Source organism: Actinia tenebrosa, unplaced genomic scaffold, assembly GCF_029948245.1.
Source record: "Actinia tenebrosa isolate PJP-AT-01 unplaced genomic scaffold, QUT_ActTen_1.0 PGA_scaffold17__23_contigs__length_9995812, whole genome shotgun sequence".
In the NCBI taxonomy this organism is placed as follows: domain Eukaryota; kingdom Metazoa; phylum Cnidaria; class Anthozoa; order Actiniaria; family Actiniidae; genus Actinia; species Actinia tenebrosa.
Window position 1 is genome coordinate 691,430 of NW_028292577.1, and position 21,622 is coordinate 713,051.

At 34.4% G+C, this 21,622-nt stretch overlaps 1 protein-coding gene across 6 annotated transcripts in view; it reads right to left on the reverse strand.

Moving 5' to 3' along the window:
* The window catches only part of LOC116308892 (atrial natriuretic peptide receptor 1), a 38,965-nt gene that overhangs the window by 16,331 nt on the left and 1,012 nt on the right, over positions 1–21,622 (reverse strand). For 3 of the 6 annotated variants that reach the window (XM_031719409.2, XM_031719406.2, XM_031719411.2), the window contains exons 2-3: positions 6,922–7,007; positions 799–1,651 (exon numbers count right to left, since the gene is read on the reverse strand). In XM_031719409.2, the coding sequence (XP_031575269.1) occupies positions 799–1,191 (393 nt within the window). In that variant the 5' untranslated portion in view covers positions 1,192–1,651; positions 6,922–7,007. Of the gene's footprint in view, positions 1–798; positions 1,652–6,921; positions 7,008–7,148; positions 7,270–10,461; positions 10,635–16,008; positions 16,171–21,622 lie in introns of those variants that run through there. The other 3 variants (XM_031719407.2, XM_031719410.2, XM_031719408.2) reach the window with 3 other exon arrangements.

A 21,622-nucleotide genomic window follows, 5' to 3' on the forward strand; every position in this document is an offset into this window, starting at 1 on the left:
ATTATTCTTGAGAGATCTATCAATTATTATTTGTACAGTGTATCAATATCACAGATGCCGAAATGTCTATTTTAATAAGGGGTCATTGGATAATAATTGAATCCAATTCTTGATGAAAACAATAAGCTTATTATCCTATGGCCAAAAACTCACAAAAGCACCTTAATTGTAAACTTTGAAATTCTCAGAATCATCCACGTCAAAGGGATATTCATTTATGATTCTTTTCAATAAAATTACCTATTTTGGAACAATTTTAAGATCTCGGTTTCCGTGATATTCGTAAATCTTTTTTAAAGTATCAAAGTGGTCTTGTTTGTTTTGACGTTTACGCGTCATCTTTTTTTAACTTTTTTTAGCTCATTTTTTCGATATTTCCTTTTTTTATATCTTTATAATTCCAAAAATCTAAATCTGAATAAGCGGGAGTATAGCCGATACAGTGGATCGATATTTATATATGCTAACGTTAGGATTAATCACGTCTTTAGTCATTTTTGCTGAGCAGCTGCTGAGATATACCGTTAGTTATAGCACGTTCGGTTTCATTCATGTTCTGGCATACCGCGTTTTTTAAATATTTCCTCGTACATTGGACATTTCCTATTGGACCCCTGGAATAGCGCTTACAGAAAAGTATTGCATTATTATTATTATTATTTTTTAATATATATTATTATATAAAGTGAAGTAATAGAAATTTAGATACCATGTAAATACTGGTGATCCCTCACTCAAAAAATACCCTTAACTAGATGGAAAATAATTGAATGAATGAATAAATAAGGTTATACTTACATATGATATCATGGAAACGTTGAAAGCAGCAGCGCTGCGAGCGGCAGTCGTACAGGTACACCCAGGGCCTATAAATCCAGAGACACCAGCGTTGAGTTGGTACACCAGCGCGCGAAGCGTTTTGAGTTCGTCACATTCTGTGTTGTTCCATATAAACGAAATGTTCCTGCCAGGAAGAAGGTCTGGTCGTCGATTGATCTCATCCACAGCAATACTAATAGCGGAAGCATAGTACTTTCCACGATGGAAATAGTTCGACAAACGGCTAGCATATGTAAATGGTATTAATAATCCAATTTTAACGTCTTTTTTGCTTTTCCCAGTAACAATAGATGCGCTTAAAGTCAGTGCAAGAATGAAGGCGGTCACACAATAAACGAGAATCGGTCTCATTTTAAGATCTGTTTAACATCGATCCGTTCTCGGTCGAACCGTGTTCAAAACAGGTCAATTGATGTGTTTGCTTCTAGCGGAGCTGATTATGATTAGTGCAGTAGAGGTGATAATTCCAAACGCGCCTAGAAGATGAATCCTTCTTGATTCAAATCCTGAGTGATGGAGTCGACGAGAAGTTGACGTTTATCTCAACCTTAAGCAGAGCTGCCAATACCAGTGAGTTCACAAACAAACACCAGAATTAACAAACAATATCGAAACCCCAACACGCTTTGTTCGATATTTCTTTAGTATTTCAATTTGTCGAACCCCAATACTTAGTTCCGCGATATTGGCTGGTTTTACTCCAGGCAACACAGATAATCCGGCTCAATCGAGAAACGACTGAACTGTACTAATTGAACCAACTTATAACGATGACTCCCATTTACGCTTTATCCAAAGTCAAATTATTGTCCTGAAAAAGAAAAACAAAGAAAGCACATCTTTGAGTCGAATTCAGTTTGTGTTTGTGTTGGGAGGTCGTTTTCCGGATGCCATACTTTTCAAAATACTCCGAGTTTATGAATTCAGGGGCAGAACGAAAATCTAGACTATGACAAACGCTGTCTGTCATGAAGAGACTCAAGTAGGTTTGTTATTGGATGAATTTAGAAGTCTTAGCTCTAAGCCTAGTTTAGCCTTTTCCTTTCTTCGACTGACAACCGGAAGACTGTTTCAATCGGTCGGGTATGAAGTCAGGAAAAAACTGTCTGCGTGGAATTCAAAACAGACCCAATCTAAAACAAATCGTTGTCCTGTGTGAATAAAACTTGACGTAGTCAAAATTAACCTCTTACTTTTATAGGCAGTTGTTATGAATTTAATCGTAAAATATTGATTGTTTTACCCTAAATAATCCAGAATACAGTCCGTATATTCTCATCTGTTCGAAAGCAAACTTTCGAACCAAAATCCAACTAAAATCGTAATGATTTTTTTCCTGTCAAAACTTGTCGAAAGCATTTGGCTGAAACCGCCCAATCGGATTACAGATAACGTTTGGAGTCTTATACAAAATGGCTGGCCTGTCAATGGAAGTAAAATGATTTGATTGTCAAATACGTTTGCAATAATCGAAATACCGCCTGGTTTTTCACTTCGTAACTAAAGTTTACCTCATCAACACTAAAGATATAGCAATATAGATGTTTTTGGATTTTCTCGGAACGCTAGAAAGTAGAAAAGAATAATAGCATAATACCTTAGCTTTTATATTAGACATGATGGCTATTTTCTGATAGGAAAAATCTGTATTGATATAAGTGCAAGTTGGGGAATATATTACATGTGCCATTTATTATCTCTGTTGTGGTTTTGTTGCTGTGTCTACGTTTTATCACTTGTTTCCTTTGCTTGAGTTTTTTCTTTCTCCCTTCCTGTGTATGTTTCTATATTTGGCTCCCTATCTTTGTCGCTTTCCTTTTAATTTCCTCTGGCGGCCAGAGTTTTAGTTATTTTTTTCTCCTCTTCTCTCTTTTATTTATTTTTTCATTTTATACTTGTTCGTTCGTTCGTTCTCAATTACTTTCACTCTTTCGTTCTTTGATTCAGTGATTCAGTGATTCATTCGTTCTTTCGTTCTTTCGTTCTTTCGTTCTTTCGTTCTTTCGTTCTTTCGTTCTTTCGTTCTTTCGTTCTTTCGTTCTTTCGTTCTTTCGTTCTTTCGTTCTTTCGTTCTTTCGTTCTTTCTATCTTTCTTTCTTTCTTTCTTTCGTTCTTTCGTTCGTTCTTTCGTTCTTCGTTCTTTCGTTCTTTCGTTCTTTCTTTTCTTTTCTTCGTTATTCTTCCTTCTTTCCTTCATTTCTTATTCCTTTCATTTCTTTCTTTTATTCTTCTTTCTTCTTTTATTTCTTCTTCTTTCTTTCTTTCTTTCTTTCTTTCTTTCTCTTTCTTTTTTTCTCTCTTTCTTTCTTTCTATTTCACCTTACATTATCATAGGCTATTTGTATAAGCACTGCTTCCTCAGAAGAATGACGAAACATGTAAACTCATATAAAAACAAAAAAAACAAAAAAACAAACAAAACAAAACAAAAAACCGAACAGAAAAACCGAGCAAAATCAAGATAATTTTATAAAACCAAGATTATCAGTACAGACTCATGTTTGAGTATATGGAAAGATATAACTTTAAGGGAAAAAGAGTACACAAAGTAGTTTGCCTTCGTGTGATGGAACAAAGAGATTGCTCCATGACAACATCTGGTGTACAGTCGTAATGCTCGAGGGGGAAGTGATTAGCACAGCCCATCATTATTGAGTTAAGAATATAATAGAATATATGTATTGAATCGGTTTGCAAATCTTAACCAGTATACTTTGAGGCTACATAGCGGAGAAGATATTCTGGTTTAAGTTAAAAAATAGCAATTTGTGTTTTATCTGTTAAAGTCATCGCAAATCCTCACTTTCCCAGGATTATCTGAACCTTTAATTTTTTGTGCTTGGCTCTCTCTCTCTCTCTCTCTCTCTCTCTCTCTCTTTCTTTTTCTTTCTTTCTCTCTTTCTTTCTTTCTTTCTTTCTTTCTTTCTTTCTTTCTTTCTTTCTTTCTTTCTTTCTTCTTTCTTTCTTTCTTTCCTTTCTGCCTTGTTAAGATAACATCAGATTATGCAACTGCTAATGAGCTAGACAGACCATGGCTGTCAACATGCAAGACTGACTGCCCAAACTGCCGGTCAACCAATTTTGTCGCTGATAGTAATTAACTGATCTGCAAGCCGCTACGATTTTGCGAGAGTTTCCCAAAAAAGGGATTTCTTCTATATTTTTTTAACTTTTTCAATTTTTTATCGATTTTTTCTGTCATTTAAAAAACAATTTTTTTGCATGTATGTCACTTTGTTCCCTATAAAGTTTATAAAAGAAAAACTGAGAAAATCAAATTCAAAACGTTAGATAAGCCTTGAAGCCTATTTCCTATGCAAAATTACCGTACTGAAACAATCTTTTCTTCACAATTGTAGCAAAATTAACTGATCGAGGCCGGAAAAGTAGGAATGTTTTTTCGCGGCAGCCTGATGTAAGTGTGTTGCTTTCTATTCATCGAGTGTAAAGAGGTTTCTTAAAGGAGTATACATAACATGAGATGATGAAATGGCAAGTGAAGAGTTTCTGAGAGCTTTGATACAATCATATCCCGCCATAATCTTGCCTCTCATTTTGATCCTAAATTACCGTATTACGTACAACGTTATATTATCTTGGGAGTTCTCGCTGCAAAAACATGCTTGATTTTTGACACTGTTTAAGTTTAATCTTATATCCAACCTTTCCGAAATCCCTTTTGCTGTTTTAAGAAAGCAGTTTGTTGACTTTTCCGTGTGATTTTTTGGTTTTATATATTCTACCTCCGGATATTTTATTCTCTTGAAAGAGATTAGGGTTACATGAGGATACAATTATGAGGAACTGTAATGTACATTAAGTTGGGTTTAGTCAAGTTTGGATTGAATGAAGTCGAAAGGAGAGACAGTTGGGCTTTGCTGTGTATTCCACAGGGGAGGGGAGGGGGGCGTGGTGGACATTAATTTTTAAGGATCTGAAGAGTTTCAGAGAAGGTCTGTCAAGAATGTTGGCTTATAGAGGAAGGAGGTTTTGGCAATTGGTGGCTACTAATTTGAGTATAGGTGATAGTCTGGCGGGAATGTGATTGCAAAAAAATATAACGCTGATTTTTCTCTATCTCCCACTCAAATTCAAACTGGTTAGAGCTGTATTCCGGGGTCATACATGGACTGCATAGCGGCTGCCAGAGGCGCCTTCAAATGCTTTCAGTTCGACCCACGTTGAGCTGCGCCACTGATGTACTTGCGGTGGTGATGAGTGATGACAACTTCTTTTTTTCGATCATTAAAACAAATAAATCACTCCCCCACCCCTGCCCCCCTGAATTTCGAATAATGGATATGCAGTTTTAGAGTTACTTATCCAGTGGTCGTATGTCTAAATGAAGCGGACGTGGGGTCTTTGGGATAAGCTGATTAGTACGTGTTATGCAGTTGATAAGCTGGATGTTTTTAAAGGTTTTGAGCAAACTAAGAAAACAACTTCAAATTTGGACTAAAACAAGAAAAAATGTCACTTGACAAAACAAATAGAGCCGATTCGTTGAGCCTTTTGGAGCCAGGAAGAAAAGAATGAAGACATGTCAGTTTGGAATTTCTATAAGCCGCCCTTATATATCATGTAGAAATAAAGAAAGAAAAAAAAGAAATACCGCTCTCAACTTAACACTATTTTAATTGCATGTAGGTCAACATGGAAAATGAAAAGAAAATGGCACGATTCCATCTAGAAAAAGCGTGATTTTTTTTTCCTTTTAGCTTCAAGATAATATTGAAAGGTGTCTATGAAGGAATAGATGAAAGAATATTATGGATGTATGAATAAATTAAAAAGTTGAATGGATAAGAATTAAGTAGAATAGCATGGGTACATCCGTCAAATCAACATGGCTGCCATCACGTGATGCTGTTAATTAGGAAACGAAAGAAAGCCATTGCCCAGGTAGCATTTCAAAATTAGTGAGTCTCAAATGACAAAATCTTTCTTGCTAATCAGATGAAAATTCAAAACTAGCCACAGTTTCTTAATTGCTCTTTTCTAAAGTGGCCAATTCCTCGAAGAACACTTTCACTGAGCACATGACGGAAGTAAGAGTCAAACACGAACGAAATATGCAAATAATATCCTGCATTCTGATTGGCTGCTGAAATAAGATCAATAATAATATATAGATATAATAATATATATGTTGTTCATTAAAAGCCACGGACTGCGGTCTAATCTGGCAAAACGTTGAGCTTCCTACGACGTTAAGTTCTTCAGTCGTATTTGTAGTCTCAATTGCTACCATTACAAATGTTGTTTTTAATGCTTGTAAAACTCTAAGCTATATCTAATAAGACCACAAGTTTACGTCAACAGTAGTGTTGTTTTCGCAGTTTTTAGACGTGGTTTTGAGGTTTGTTTCTAGGTGAATGACAAGAAACATGCTGGTTGTATGCCATTATTAAGACTAAGGCAAATGATATGAGCCCAGTTTGATACTAATTTTATCTCGTTGTTAGTATTTGTGATTATGTAAACAATTTATCTGTGTGTTGAATGGTTTTACGAAATTAACTTTAAATTAAAAGAATCACTTACGAAAGCTGAAATTTAGCTACTAAGTCTTTTGGCATCAGTTAAGTAATGTATGTACTAATGATATAATGAATTAAGGCATTTCGCAAATCGTTCGCAAATTCGATTTTACGTGGATTAATATATGTTATTAATCACTGAACTTTATTTCTTTTCTGGGATTAATTTGTTAATTTTATCGAAAAAAAATTCAAACCGGAATTTTAAGAGGACAAGAACAATGATCGAGCAAAATATTAATAACGACATGTTTTTTTTCCCAATGGCGTCATAACTAATGATCGATTTTGATGAGTTCCATAAACAAAATACCACGTTCCATATTACATTAAACATATGAAAGGATATAAAAGTGCATGAGAATATATATGAAATATATATAAGATAAAAAATAAATGTTGTGAAAGGCATGGAAAAGTAGAAAGAGCGTAAAAAGGAACATTTCAAACGAGTTTGAAAATAGCTAATTCGTGCCCTGGAAAAAATTCATTTTCAAATTATAAAGGAAGTAATGGAAGTTCAAACAAAATAGTACCTTACCTTTCTACGGTGATTTTCCCTCAACTCTGTTTCAATCTTGTAAGCCTAAATTTTCGTCAGATGAAGGCGATGCCGATGATGTAAATCTGAAAAAGTTTAAAATAGACAAATTTGAGTCATCAAGGCTGCACAAAAAGTCGCTTTTGTGCTAACTGCCGCATTATCAAGACTAAACGCATAAGAATTCTTTTAAGCGAACTACACATACATGTATTACAATAAAAAACCTTTTATGGAGTCTAGAATCTTCGTCTCAATGCAGTGATGGCGATAAATCTGTTCAATGGATGGAGCCTCCTTGCTGATAATTATTCCGGCTAGTTCAGTGTGCTTTATACATGAGTCTGTCAGTTGGCGCTAGTTATTCTGCTCGTAGGTAGCAGATGTGCTTAATAGACACATAAATCATGACACGTCAATCGGGTAATATTTTTTTCGTGCTTTTAATGATGTTTCAGTGAAACACTGCCTCCTCGTTGTCTGACTCTTTTCAAAGCGTAATTGACGGACTAGCTCTGCAAATCTAGTGCTTTAATCATTATTGGGGTCTCGAGTTTCCTCTAACAAATCTACAAGAGTCAAAATAATATGTGAATCGAGATCTTAAAAAAAAACAGACCAAAAAACAACAAAATGTTTTTCAACCCGAACAATCAATAATGATCTGGTTGATAAGAAGAAAGGATGATTACAATTTATGGCTGGAAAATAAGTTTAGAGCCAAGTTTATGGATTTGTTTTCGCGCCATTTTTTGGCGGGTCAGGCAGCTCCCGCGCGCGTGCGCGTCCATTTTATTGATAACCAAAGCACCATATGTCATATACGCTCTTAAGATTTCAAGGGTCGGATAACACAACTACATTAAGGACAAGTGTTGTCCAAACTATCTACATCCTCAAAACTCACTCTTAATGGGTTTTTCACACGGTCTTTTTTCTTATCACCATGACAACTATTGAATTATACATCTGATATTTGCTTTAAGATGAGCGAAGATAAACACACATTTGACCTATAATATGAAATAACACCAAAGTAGCCAGAAAACTTTAACTATAACTTCCTTTCCCCTATGCCGTGCTTCTACCTTCCAGTAGTTGATAGTCCATTACTTCAGATATATCTTTTTTTGCGGTTATTTTTCCTTCCTATTTAGTTGCCATGGTGACGGCAGCTATCTGCTCTCCTACCTCGGATGATTGTGCAATGATAAACGAAATCAGTGTTAGTTATTATGTAGTGGGTAAGACTAGCCAGTCTGATATTTTTTCACGATAATTTCATACTAATAAATCATGCCAATAAAACCTTTATTTTTTCTCTTTTACTCTTTTTTTAAGATTTCTTAAAGATATCTAATCAAGACCGTAAGTGGACATCTTTTCACCTAAGCTTTTAACTAATGACGTATTTACAGTTGCAGCTGTTTTCCAAGACTGCTAACTGAAATGTGGTCAACAACTCAAAAAAAAAAAAAAAAGATTTAAAAAAATGAACTCCTGCTTCCAACAATCATGATTTCAAACATTAAATCCTTATATCATGCTAAAACTAAGAAAATTTCTTTTTAAAAAATTTTCCTTAAAATATCCTAAAACTGTTTTTCGTTTTGAAACGGGAAGTTGATTTTTAACTATGACTCGCGTGACACTGAAACGTTATTAGATTTAATCTATTTATACATTAATTTTAGTAATTCCTTGCTAAAGTTAATAACCTTAATTTTTATGACATCACGTGATACAACCACGTGATACAAGTTTTACTATAAGAATTTTCTAGCGAAAAGTCTTGGCTAAATTATGAAGAAAATATATAGCGCAGCGCACTGATTCTAAAATAGCTTAAAGATTCGGACAAACATTGCATTCTGTTTAACCGCTACGAGGATTATACGAACCGATTTTATTATTTCTACTTAAAGTTACAATACTAACCCATGTAAACTAAGATCAACTGCGATCGGCTGTGAAAATTATCTGCTGAAAGTAAACTTGTAAGTTTGTTTGTCCGAACTTCGCCTTTGTCTTCGTTTTTATGACGTCGCGCTGCTCTATTGCAGTTACAAAAAATTGCGAATTTACAAAAATACAGTTAAGATGTAGTGTTGAGACTTTGTTTGATATAAGACATCCTGAGGTCGAGGAAATGGTCGAGTTGACATTGCATTGCATTGTGGGGCTGTTTTAGGGGACATATTTCCAAGATGTCGTCTATCTTGTCCCCTGCAACAGTCCCACAATGCATTGCAATGCCAATTCTTTCCAGTTTTTCCCTCGACCTCGGAGTGGCTTATAATAAATACACTAATAGTTTGGTTGAAATGGCTTCCCAAGACTTACTACCACCTCATGAATAAATTTGTAAGACACATTAACTCACAGCGTTATGTTTTCCATCCTCACGTTCTTTCCCCTTCAGGCTTAGTTGAGTAGGATTTTTCCCTGTCTCGAACGCGCAGGGAGTGGAAGCTAGTTTTAAGCGGACCCACTCCTCGCGCGCCCAAGACGGGGAAAAACCCAACTCGACTGAGTTTGGGAGTAATGACGACACCCCCGCTAAGAATAGCTGTCGAGATTGGCCAAAACAAACAATAGTTTTCATTATCGAATTGTTTTTTATAAATTGTTTCTCGTTGTATTATATTCATCTAATTAGGCTAGATTTCTTAGAGCTGCTACCTCGCCCTATATCAGGGCGGGAGGAGGAGGGCTCCCTCCTCCCGCCCTGCCTATATTCTGTAACTCTTGCTACTCCTCTGGTGCCCTTTCACTCTGGTGTCCTAAGCCCCAGTCTCCTAGTTTCATCGCACGCCTGTTAAGACTTGAACCCAGTATTCAGTAATGCATATGGTTGTATGTTGAGTTGAGATTAAATGCATCTAATTCTATCGATCAACTGACTCTCTCAGGCGATAAAGTCATGAAAGCAGATAAGCTGATAATTACGACTGGACGTGATAATGTCTACTTAGAGTATTAACAGAGACAGAATAATACTTCCGTTTATCGGTGCTTTGTGAGTGATCAGACATCTGACATTAAAGAAGAGGCATGAAGGTACGGTTTGCAAAGAGCTTTTTCGACAGCCTTAGGCTAGAGAACTACGCATGCATAATGACAAAACGATTCTGCGCGGAGAAATTAATATACTGCTAAGAATAAGAACAGACACAGTCAAAAAATATCGGAGTCATTTGAATTAATTTCGTCTTGCTTCTAAAATACTCTAGTAATGGGTGTGTGTTTTTAAAAAAAGGTCTCTATCATTGCAAGCTCACCGTTCGTCTCGCTTCGATGCAAAGGCACGGCTACCTTTCAAGATGGCACAGGGAACTGTGAAAGGGACTATTCTATCTGGTTGCAAAAAAACGCAATTCCCTAAACTAGTTCTAATTCTCTCCGGCTTCGAAAGGTCTCTGCTCTTTGGTACGTAAAAAGATAAACTTAATCGAAGGAATTACTGTTTCATTTGGGAATGATTTATAAGAAAATAAATAAATATCTATCACGCAGCTATGTGGCAGACAGTTTACTGACCTCGTTGTTCAACCTCATGAAATGAAAACAGCCACCTGTAAACCACCCTCAGTACAAGGAAAAGACAAAGGCAGCTTGGCAATGATCTTCCAAATAGAATCTATAGTGAATTTATATTTATACTGTGATGAGACCTGATTGCCAACCACTAATAACAGGTAATAAGTCGTTGGCATATTGGAGGGGGCTGAGTCCTGGAATAGAAGCGGTGTGGCGGGAAACCAAAGGTGTTGATTCACCTGCTACCTTGCGTTTGGTCTAACCTATTAGCCAAACCGGTAATGCTCGCATTATCACTCACTCTATAAGATAGGAAGAGTATGCCAAATATAGACCAGAAATGTTCTAGAATCCGAATTGCTTGATTGAAAGATGTCGGTCAAACTACCAGACTGTTTTACATTTACCAAAAACATTATTAACAAATTCTGGGAAGCCTAAGATTGAATATGCTCTGGTTTAATCACAGACAGCTAATCTATTTGTAATTATAAGATATGATATAACTATAAGATATAACATATGATAATGAGATATAAATATAACTTCTTATAGATAAATAATTTTTTGAAACATATATAAATGTCATCTCATCTAAAACTCGTAAAATTATCTAAAAAACTTTAAATACAATACTTACATAAATATGCAGAACAAAGCAAAACGCATAACATTGATCGAGAAATATCATCGAAAAAACTGGAAAGTTCCATGATGCTCGTGTTTAATCATAAAAACAGTAGTTAATCGTTATACAAATAGACCGTATAATAATAGGTATGTAAATTGATTTATATTTAGCTGTAGTTTCGAGTCTGCATTGCAGTGCATTGTGGGGCTGCTTTGGGAAACATATTTCCAAGATGGCGTCTATTTCGTCCGCTAAAGCATTCCCACAATGCACTGTAGTGCAGACTCGACTCAGTTTTCTCTTCAATCTCAGCGGATGCGCGGTTAATACCATACACTTCTACAAAGCTCGAAGCGATTTACTTCTGCAGAATAGCGGCACAAGCGGATGGATAGGACTTTTAAGATGCACAATTTCATCTATAGATCAATGTAATGCATGGTTCCTTCGCTAGTTGAGGTTTCTTTCATTTGAAATGGAAATGCAGCGTAAGCGGCCAACAGGAAAACACTCTTAACTAGATATCAAAATTGTACTCTATAGGCTTCAAACCATTGTTTCAAGTCGAGGCATTTGGGTCAATGCAACGGATATATAGAAAGTGACCCAAATGCAACAATTGTTTGAAAGCGTAACTCTGATATCTGCTATAAACTATAAACGAAGTGCTGAAGTGCCGAAGTGCCGAACTCCCTTATAGTTAAACAGCGCGAAAAAAAGCTAAATGCAAACATCGAGACAGCAAGCTTCTTTTAATATTACATGGTTCCTTCTCTCCTCTTTAGGGATTAAGCCGGATACATACATTTATACATACACTTTATTGGACTCCCAAAAGGGCTTTTCAGGCCAATTTACTATAAGATAATTCTAAAGAAATACATGTACAATCAAAGAAAATGATAAGAAAACAAAAAAAAAAAGAAAAAAGAAAAGAAAAAACTATTATTATTATGCTATGAATAAATTCTTGTGCATAACTATAAATATTGTTATACTATAGATAAAGTCTTAGGTCATGTCTTTGGGAAAACGATCTAAAAGTAGAGATACCGTGTTAATAAAGAAAGTATGATTTAAAATCAGGGCGTTAACAGAACCTGGTTAAATTAAACTCGTGTTGTAGCGTAATAGCGTAATAGCGTAATAGCGTCGTATAGCAAGTGCTAGCGATAGATAGCGATGGCGAATAAAGGTTCGCGTGGTTGGCATTAAGCTAGCGTGATCACGTGTGTAGCGTCTTATCGAATTTCGTAATGATAGCTATGATCCATATCTCATACAGGCCACAGAGATCGACTAGAATAGATTGCGACATGCTATAAACAACTTGCTAGCTGAGTCGATCAACGATCGCGTGAGGTAATAAATGCGTTGACAGCGGAGATAGCGGTATGCGTCCGGACAACGCTACTGCGAGATGTCATTGACCTCGAGTCTAACTTAGCCTAAATTACATTTAACCACATTAAATTTTGACATTCATGTCTTTCAGTTTGTTCTTGACATTTTCTCTCCGCTTTTTTGAGACAAACATGTCACAATGTCAGCAAAATCAATTTTAAAAATTAGTTTCACGTTTCAAGAATTGACATTCAATTTTGATATTTTGGAGTTGTTTTAATATTTAAAATCTTATTTATTTTACAGTTCAAGGTGTGTGTTTTTGTATGGATGTAGTTATGATCGCTGGATTTCCCTTCAAGCTGGAAGATTTCAATATCTTCATTAGTCCTATGGTTCAATTGAATATAGGTTTTTTCCTGTCATTGAAAATGTTCATATCCTGCTTATTGGCAGTGTCAAAGTTCCCTGTCGCATCTAACAATGTCTGCTTATCAAGCAAAACTACTTAGTATGCTAGCAATCAAGGCAACATCGGCTGAACTGGAACTTTCTTGACTAAGAACCTTAAAAGCTGACAAATCGTTGCCGTGTTTAATGAGAGGAAATTGAAGGGGGCTAACTTGAAAGCATGCATGCATCCATCCATCCATCCATCCATCCATCCATCCATTTGTTTCCGTTAAATAATTCCTTGTTAAAAAAAATTAACAGAAATTTCATTAAGAGCTTAACACGCTCGTGGCTAAGTGGCATTGTTATATACTTCTTAGGTAACTAATACAACTGACTATGTTTGTAGGGGGAAATTTAATTATCAACTTAACGCACACAATCAAACGCTATAAATTTAAAACAATCGTTGACCAATAGTATTACAGCTATTTTAACAAAGGTTGAATACTGAATACTGCATTCTGAATAGTGCATTCCAAGACCGAAGGGCATTGTGGGTCATAATGACATTGTCTAAAGTAAGATAAATAATTATTATTTATTCTATTTTTAGTGTATTCCATCTGAAACAATATACTATCTACATGTAGAGAGTTAATTGCTGTATATTTACTTTTTATTTCAAATTAACAAGACCCTGTCAATGCCCTTTGGTCTTGGAATGCACTATTCAGTATGCAGTATTCAGTATTCAACCTTTTTTGAAATAGCTGTATATAAAGTAGGTCTTTATGGTATTGACGGTTGATGCCAACATTAATATGTTAAGCATATATTCTAAAAATCATTTCTGAAGAAACATTTTGCTTTTAAAAGTAAATAATAATTTAGTAAGTTTATTTAATGTCTTAAGGTATTTCTTTAATGTATTTTCTCATTTTCACCGCTTGAAGCATTACATGGTGCCAGGCTCTAAGTAACTTTGTTTTGAAAATAACGCTGTTAAGAAGTGTGCCTTCATACCAAGAAAGAAAATTCATATTTTCTTACTTATAACATATATACAGCTCTTTTGAAATGAAAATAAAGGCGAAATAGCAGGGAAGCATCAGGAAAGTCGTATATCCAACAAAAAGTAAAACTAAAAAACAAGAGAACGACATGGCTATGTGAAAGAAAAAATTGTATGGAAATTAAACAAAATATTTCAAAAAAGCACATATACAATCGGTTGTTTTTGTCTTTTTGTTTTTTGTTTGTTTTTTTTTATTTCAATATTTTTTACCAACAAACGTTGTGTTTTGTTTTTTCTTCTTGTTTTTGCCAGTGACGGCTTTGTGGACCATTTTAAAGAGCATCCTATGGTGAAAATGAGTTGTTTTGTTTACCACCAACTGTCAGGTTCTTATCGCATTTTGCTTGTCCTTTATTCTAGTTAATTCAAAATTTTCTGGACTCAACTTTGCACGGCACTTGACACTCTTTTTTGTTTATAGTCCGATAGCAATAACAAAAGCATTCCCAGCTGAAGACTAAAATAATGTTGATTTGATGAGCGCCGAAAAGTAGATAAATCCACTTTAAAACCAGGATATCGTGCGCAAGGTAGAGCCGACAAAAACATATACAAATTATTCGGATCAACGAAATGTCTGTCTGGTAGTCGGTAAAGGATGCCTTCCGCATTGAATAGACCTCTTTGGCGGGATAATGTTTTTCCCATTTCAGACCAAAATAATGTCATTCTCTTTAGAATAAGATTCTTTGTTTGAGTTGTATTCATATTCATGTTTCTTCTCCGTTAAACAAGAAATATTAAGAAATATCATATATTATTTATTATTATTTTTAACGTGTTTTAGTCCAAAACCAGCACGCTATTTTTGCTTTTCTTGTTGCCTAAACAGTACAGGGTTTATTTAAATATTCATTCATTGATACTTTATGTTGACATTTTTGAACGTTTTGGAAAAAATGGTATCTTTGCTAAGAAGAGTAAACTAAACAAACACAAATAAAATCGTGGTAAACTTAGCCATTCTGAGGTTGGGGGAAAACTGGTTCAAGTTGGCATTGCAGTGCATCGTGGGACTGTTGGGTGGCTTAAACTAAAAACTAGACTATAATAAATTTATTTTTTCTTTTTCTTGAAAGAGTGCTATAAAATCTAAAGAGGAAGCTATATACTGGCTTTCTAGTCACCCCCTTGGAGTAAAATGACCTTGTGTCGAAGGCTAGTGTGATCTTTTGCTAAATAAAGAAATTTTAAGAATTCTCGTCCTTATGAATAAAATACGTTTCCTGAATTTGAAACTTAGTTTAGATTCTTTTGCAAACCAGAGACACCATTGTTTTTTTTCGTTTGGTTGAAAAATTTAATTCGTAGCTCCGTTAATCTAGTTTCAAAAATGGAGGATCTCTCGAAAATAAAGATGACAAGAATTAAATTCCGTCCAACAGCGAACTAGAATATGAAAGAGCAATAAAAACATTGATATCTAACCACGGCTTTATCTTGACTGCAATCACCGGCGAAGCGAGTATTCTATATATTCTCTTTTTTGTAAAATTATCTCTTAGACAACCTATTTTTGATAACAGCTGATCCATATAATCGCTCAATTTACGTAGAATTTGAGTGGGCAGATGATATTTTCTGTGGAATTTGGTTTGTTTGTTATGTTCTCTTCAAGTCGTTTTATTTCGTCGCTCTATAACTCTATAGCTTTTTTGTCAAATTCATGTAATCTAACTTAGTAATTTTAGAAAGTTTTAGGGTTTATTAAGAGAGTAACTGGTATGTGAACTCAGTTCAAAAAACAGAGCATTAATTTTTCAGCTCATTTGCGACAGCTTATTTTTTCGCCTCCACTAGCTCAGTGTCGTTCAGTTTTGATTTGAAGAACATTGAAGACTCAGCAGGAAAATGAATGCCACTGATATTTTTAACCAAAGTTTCATAGCAGAATATAAGATTTGATGTATATTTATAACTAATAAACTGGAATATATTTTCAGAAAACCAAAATTTTAATTGAGCTTGTGTGTGATTTCCGACAGACCGCTAGCACAAAGCTACCAAAATTCGCTTGTTGACGACGAAAAGAACTATTAATCACAGATAAAGAAAAACTCTGATATAAATATAAAGATATGATGAAAATAATAAGTAATACCTTATCAGTGATCCAGCGATTTTAGAAACTGTTCCCCCACATATTGATTTAACTGTGTTTTGTCTCGTTTTTCATTTGAACTTTAAACAGTCGCCGACGACAACCTCGGAATTGTTTCGCTCCAGTGACGTCAGAGCTCAAAATAAACCAATCACATTCGCCCTAGGAGAAGGTATCGAATGAAACTTCATAAAACCCAATTATAAATATGGAATTGTTCCATAAAAATATTTTGAACATCCCCCCCCCCCCCCCCTAGTACTATGCCTAGTTCTAACAGAAGATGACTATCATTTCCCCCCTAGTTCTAACAGAAGATGACTACCATTTCCCCCCTAGTTCTAACAGAAGATGACTACCATTTCCCCCCTAGTTCTAACAGAAGATGACTACCATTTCCCCCCTAGTTCTAACAGAAGATGACTACCATTTCCCCCTAGTTCTAACAGAAGATGACTACCGTTTCCCCCCTAGTTCTAACAGAAGATGACTACCATTTCCCCCCTAGTTCTAACAGAAGATGACTAGCACCTGTATGAGTGTCGGCGATAAAAAAATGTCTAATTTCCTGTACAAGGCAGCAAGTTTTTTCAATGGATTTTCCATGGATTTGGTAAAAGACAAATATTTTAGAAGAAAAAAAATTCATTTTTTTTTCTTCTTAGTTTTAACATAACTGGTCGTGCATGTCTCCTCTAACCTTTATACTAAACACTATTTAATTCGAATTTTAAGAGATTCCGACACAAAAGCCTTTTTCCATGTCGTGTAGCAGATGTCTCAAAAATATTTTATGCCTAGCTTGATTAAAATTTCCAAATTGACTTAAATTATTATTCTTCGTTTGCACGTTACGTCATCGCGGCCATGTTGGTGCCATTTAAGAAAAGATTTCTCATTAGCATCCATTGTTAACGGTACCACAATGGCCGCCTTGTTTTTGTCTTTTAACTCACTTGGGAATGCTTGCACCCCATCAATACATCTAAAAATTATACAAAACTTGTAGACAAATGTTTTCGTTAAAGGTATGAAATGCTCCTGAAGGAAAAATCCAGAAAACGTTTAATAACAGTTATTTCCGCTGTGCAATTCCCTTTTGGCGCCTTTTTGACTTGTCTGTTCATAATAAACAACTGACAATCAAATTCATTAGCGGTAGCGTTGTCAGGTAATTGAACTTTCTAATCATAATCATAAACGATGGGGAAGTTAGCACCAGCATAATGGTGTTATGAGTACGTGTCCAAGTTACCCTTTCCGCCCTAAATTTAATTTGGCAAAATTTATTCCCAGGAATGAATTTTAGTGATATCTAACTATACAGTTTCCTATTCCCAGTGATCAAGATAACGGTCCTAGTGATGAACACTGGGGAAATCCTGTGGTGGTGACCTGATTCATAGCTCCAGATCCAAAACTATTAAACTATTTCTTTCCTGTGCGAAAATAAAACCAAATCCGAGATATCATTGTGTTCCTTATATATATAGGATATAAAAAGACGGCATATTTTATCATCAAATTATGAATAATTAACGAAGAAAAGCACATAAAAATCAGTTGCCCATGAGAAGTCTGTAAATCTGATACGAAATCGTCCATTTCCGTCTCGAAAGTTCTTAAAGTGCAAATGAACCCTTCGACAATACTTTCAGTACTGGTTCTGCATAAAGTAAATAGTTGATTGGTAAAATATTTCTTGATTTGAGTGATGCGTCTCTAAGTTATGAAGGTTTATACTTCCAATATGCTAATAAGTGTGACGTCGAGGTAAGGTATTTGAGTGTTTTTGTTGTAACTAGTAATGCTAAATGCTGGCCATTTTGAAAATACAAATTTAAAATAGCTTTCATGTAAACCATGAGCAAAATAATGATGCTTTTTAAATACCGTTTCTATGAACCAGTTCAATTTTGTATATTTAATTAAGCCTTAATAGACGTCACACTTATTAGCATATTGGAAGTATAAGCCTTTATAACTTAGAGACGCATCACTCAAATCAAGAAATATTTTACCATTCAACTATTTACTTTATGTAGAATTACTACTGAAAGTATTGTCGAAGGGTTCATTTGCACTTTAAAGAACACGAAACTATACTTCAAGACATTTGATACAATATTAGCATCTTTATTATCTATGTATCATTTAGTATAAAACCCCATATATTGTATATCGCATGCTCCAGAACTACCAGAGAACTATCGAGAATCTACCTTAAAAACTTATTCAAGACAAGTTGCTACATACTTTTACCCTATAATTAATTAGTTGCCGAGATGGAATGGGGACGGATTTAAAATGGACTGTCGATAAACTTCAAGTTTAGAAATCAATATGGACGATTTCTACTTGAAACGGCAACTTAATAGACACTCACTAAACGAAGTCCCAAGAAGTTCTTGAACAGGATGAGAATACTACTATGGTAAATGAGAGGGACTGGAAACAGCCTTGGATTACTGATTTAAAGCTTTTCATGACATATTTATATTTATTCAAAATGGTGATAAAATCGAGACCTTTGTCTGGTTCCTAGATGCTAACGTTCATCACTTTTAATGTCTTTATATTGGTTTCTTCATGCTCGTAAAGTTATATATTTGTTAATGTTATCAGTCAAAGTTGATCAATATCAAACGCATCTTGGGAGCTTGAATATCACGACGAATCAGACAATGCACTATATCGTATACTGTTATTATTAAAGATGCACTCAATCTAATGTTTAAGAGTCCAAGGTGAAATCCAAGTTTTACTAAGCTTTTACGAATCTGAACCAAAACATTGGGGACCAAGTGAACTAATTCATATTGTTGTGTTTTTTTTCTTTTTGTTTTTTTTTTTTTGTTTTTTGTTTTTTGTTTTTTTTTGCAATATCAAATAGTATCAGCTTTAGTATCGGTTGTGCGTAAAGTATTCAAGCATTTCACCAAGATCAGTGAAATTTTAATCAATTTGAATTGTTTCGCAATACATACTTCCCTACTTTGCAATGGGCCTTAATAACTAAATAAAAAAAGGCATTTGCTCACTATTGATCGAGGCTAACACAAAATGGGAGTGTTCAGTAACTGAATGAAGATATGTTATAGCTGTTCTATCGTGTCCAGCTGATCGGGTTTTTAAATCAGGGTAAATAAAGATTATTATTATTGTTATTATTATTATTATCAGCAGTAAACACGTTTGAATACTAATTAGATAAGCTAGATAGGCCGTAATTTCGTAACCTACCAGCATGACAGGGCTAATAATACAATCACTTATTATTATTATTATTATTATTATTATTATTATTATTATTATTATATGTCTTTTTTTTGTCCAACAGAAGAATTAAAAACACAGCAAATCGGTAAAACATTGATTATGGATTTCACCATGCATTATTTTAAGACGATAACGTATCGATTCCCAGTCCTAGTCGATAGAATATCGATTAACCGTATTCGTTTTGAAATACCGACAACTAAGCTCCTGCCTTTTTGTAACCTCATCATGTATTTTCAAAATTGTTTTCAAAAAATATCTCAAAGCAGCCTTGACTGTATTTTTCTTAACACATGTTAAGAGATATTTCCGTTCATTGTTATCATCATCATTATTATTATTATAATTATAATAACTATTATTATAAAAATATCTCAAAGCAGTCTTTACTCTATTTTTCTTAACACATATTAAGAGACATTTCCATTCATTATTATCATCATCATCATCATTGTCATTGTCATTATCATCATCATCATCATTATTATTATCATTATCATTATAATTATTATTATTGTAGTTGTTGTTGTTGTTGTTGTCCTAGATGACAAAGCATACTAATTTGGAACAACTTGTACTTACTGTTGTTTAAATCTTTGCATAAATTGATGTTTATTTAAATAATAAATAAATAGAATTTTGTCCCTTGTCGCGTACGTGGTGTTTTTCGGTTATTTTTATCACAAGATTTACAGTGATTATCATGTTAGATGTGCAATATCCTGTGCTAATGCTTTTAACAGTTACTTACTTTACTTTATCAGATGATTTTGAATATGAAATTCACTGAACATGCGCAGTGACACGGATGTAACAAGAAAAAATACCATATATCGACCATATATCTATTAAAAGCTGAAAAAGTATTTCGCGTTTTGTATGTTTTTCAATGTTATTGAATATGGTTTATTACGATGTCATTTGTAATTAAAGTAAAAGATCTTATTTTTTACTTTTAAATTTCATTTGTTTTGCTTCTCGGTTTTCGGCATTTTTTCGGTCTTAATTATTCGGATTACACTCGGAAAGTTGTCGTTCGGTGTGTCGTTAACTCGTGTTTATCATTCGGCCTTTGTTTGGCTGCTTTATCATATTGTAGTATTGTATCATTCAAAATCTTTTGTATAAGGGACTTATATATACCCAAGCACACAAAAAACTTCTCAATATCTTTTATATTGTTTTGAAACTACCGATCCTTATATGTGTCATTATTCGGTTTTCCCTTTCGACTTCTTAAAACCTTATCAAACGTAACCATCTAGAGTCCGATTATAGCCTCATGAAAACAATGTTTCGCATTTAAAGGGTTTTTTTTCGTGTTCACGAAATGTCAAATTTGGATGTAAAAATTTCCATTTGAGAAAAATTTTCGAGACCGCGTCAATATGGACATACGTCAAGTCAATCGACCAAATCGTGTCAACCAAAGTCGTTATCGATTTTCGTGTCTAAAATCTAGCAATGTTGGTATGTATTGCTAATATTCAATTCCTAATATCTTTCCATGCGCTTGAAAACATTTTTGTTTATTTTGTTTTGATTTTCCTTGATCGAGGCTTTTAGATATTTTGTTTTTGAATTTAATTGACACAAAAGACTTGACAAGCCCCGTGGCCGCACTATTGGCAGTTCATTATTATCTTAGTCCATCGGCTTATTCTTTCTCCAATAAGACAGGAACAAAACATCAACGTTAGTGAACCTGAAGGTGTCTTCAAAACATTAGGCATAGAGCTGTATTGAAAACAAATCAAATTGTTATGAACAAGTAGTTATTTGAAAGGAAATAAGAAAAAACCCTTTTAACATCTTTAAGATCGACACAAGATCTCTATTAGTGAATTATTTCTGACCGCCTTCAAATTCGCCGAAAAAAAAACTCCGTATGGTTGTTCGTTTCGCTTTATGCTAGAAACTGCTGAGATTACTTAGAGAAAAATTAAGATGTCGTGGCCAAAACTCAGTGTTCTAAAATTTTGAGTGTTTTTTTTTTTTTTAACACGAGAAATGTTTACTCGATATATGCAATTATTTTTTTGCTGAGAATTGAAGTCCATTAAGGTAAATGCTTTGATTTACGTTTATCTAAGCAGTCCACGTATTACTATCATAAGGCGAATCATTACGTACTTCCCATTCAATAAGGTTGATATTGTTGGAAAAGTGATAATCTAAAATCCATGCCATGACTTCTGACCCATTAAACTAGAAGAAAAAAAGCACTTGTTTTGCATAAATATCAATTTTGGTCTAAATTGGAATTACTGTACCTCAAACACAAGCTTGTACTTCGGGAAATACAAAGTTTTCTTCGTTTAATTTTTTTCTAGTC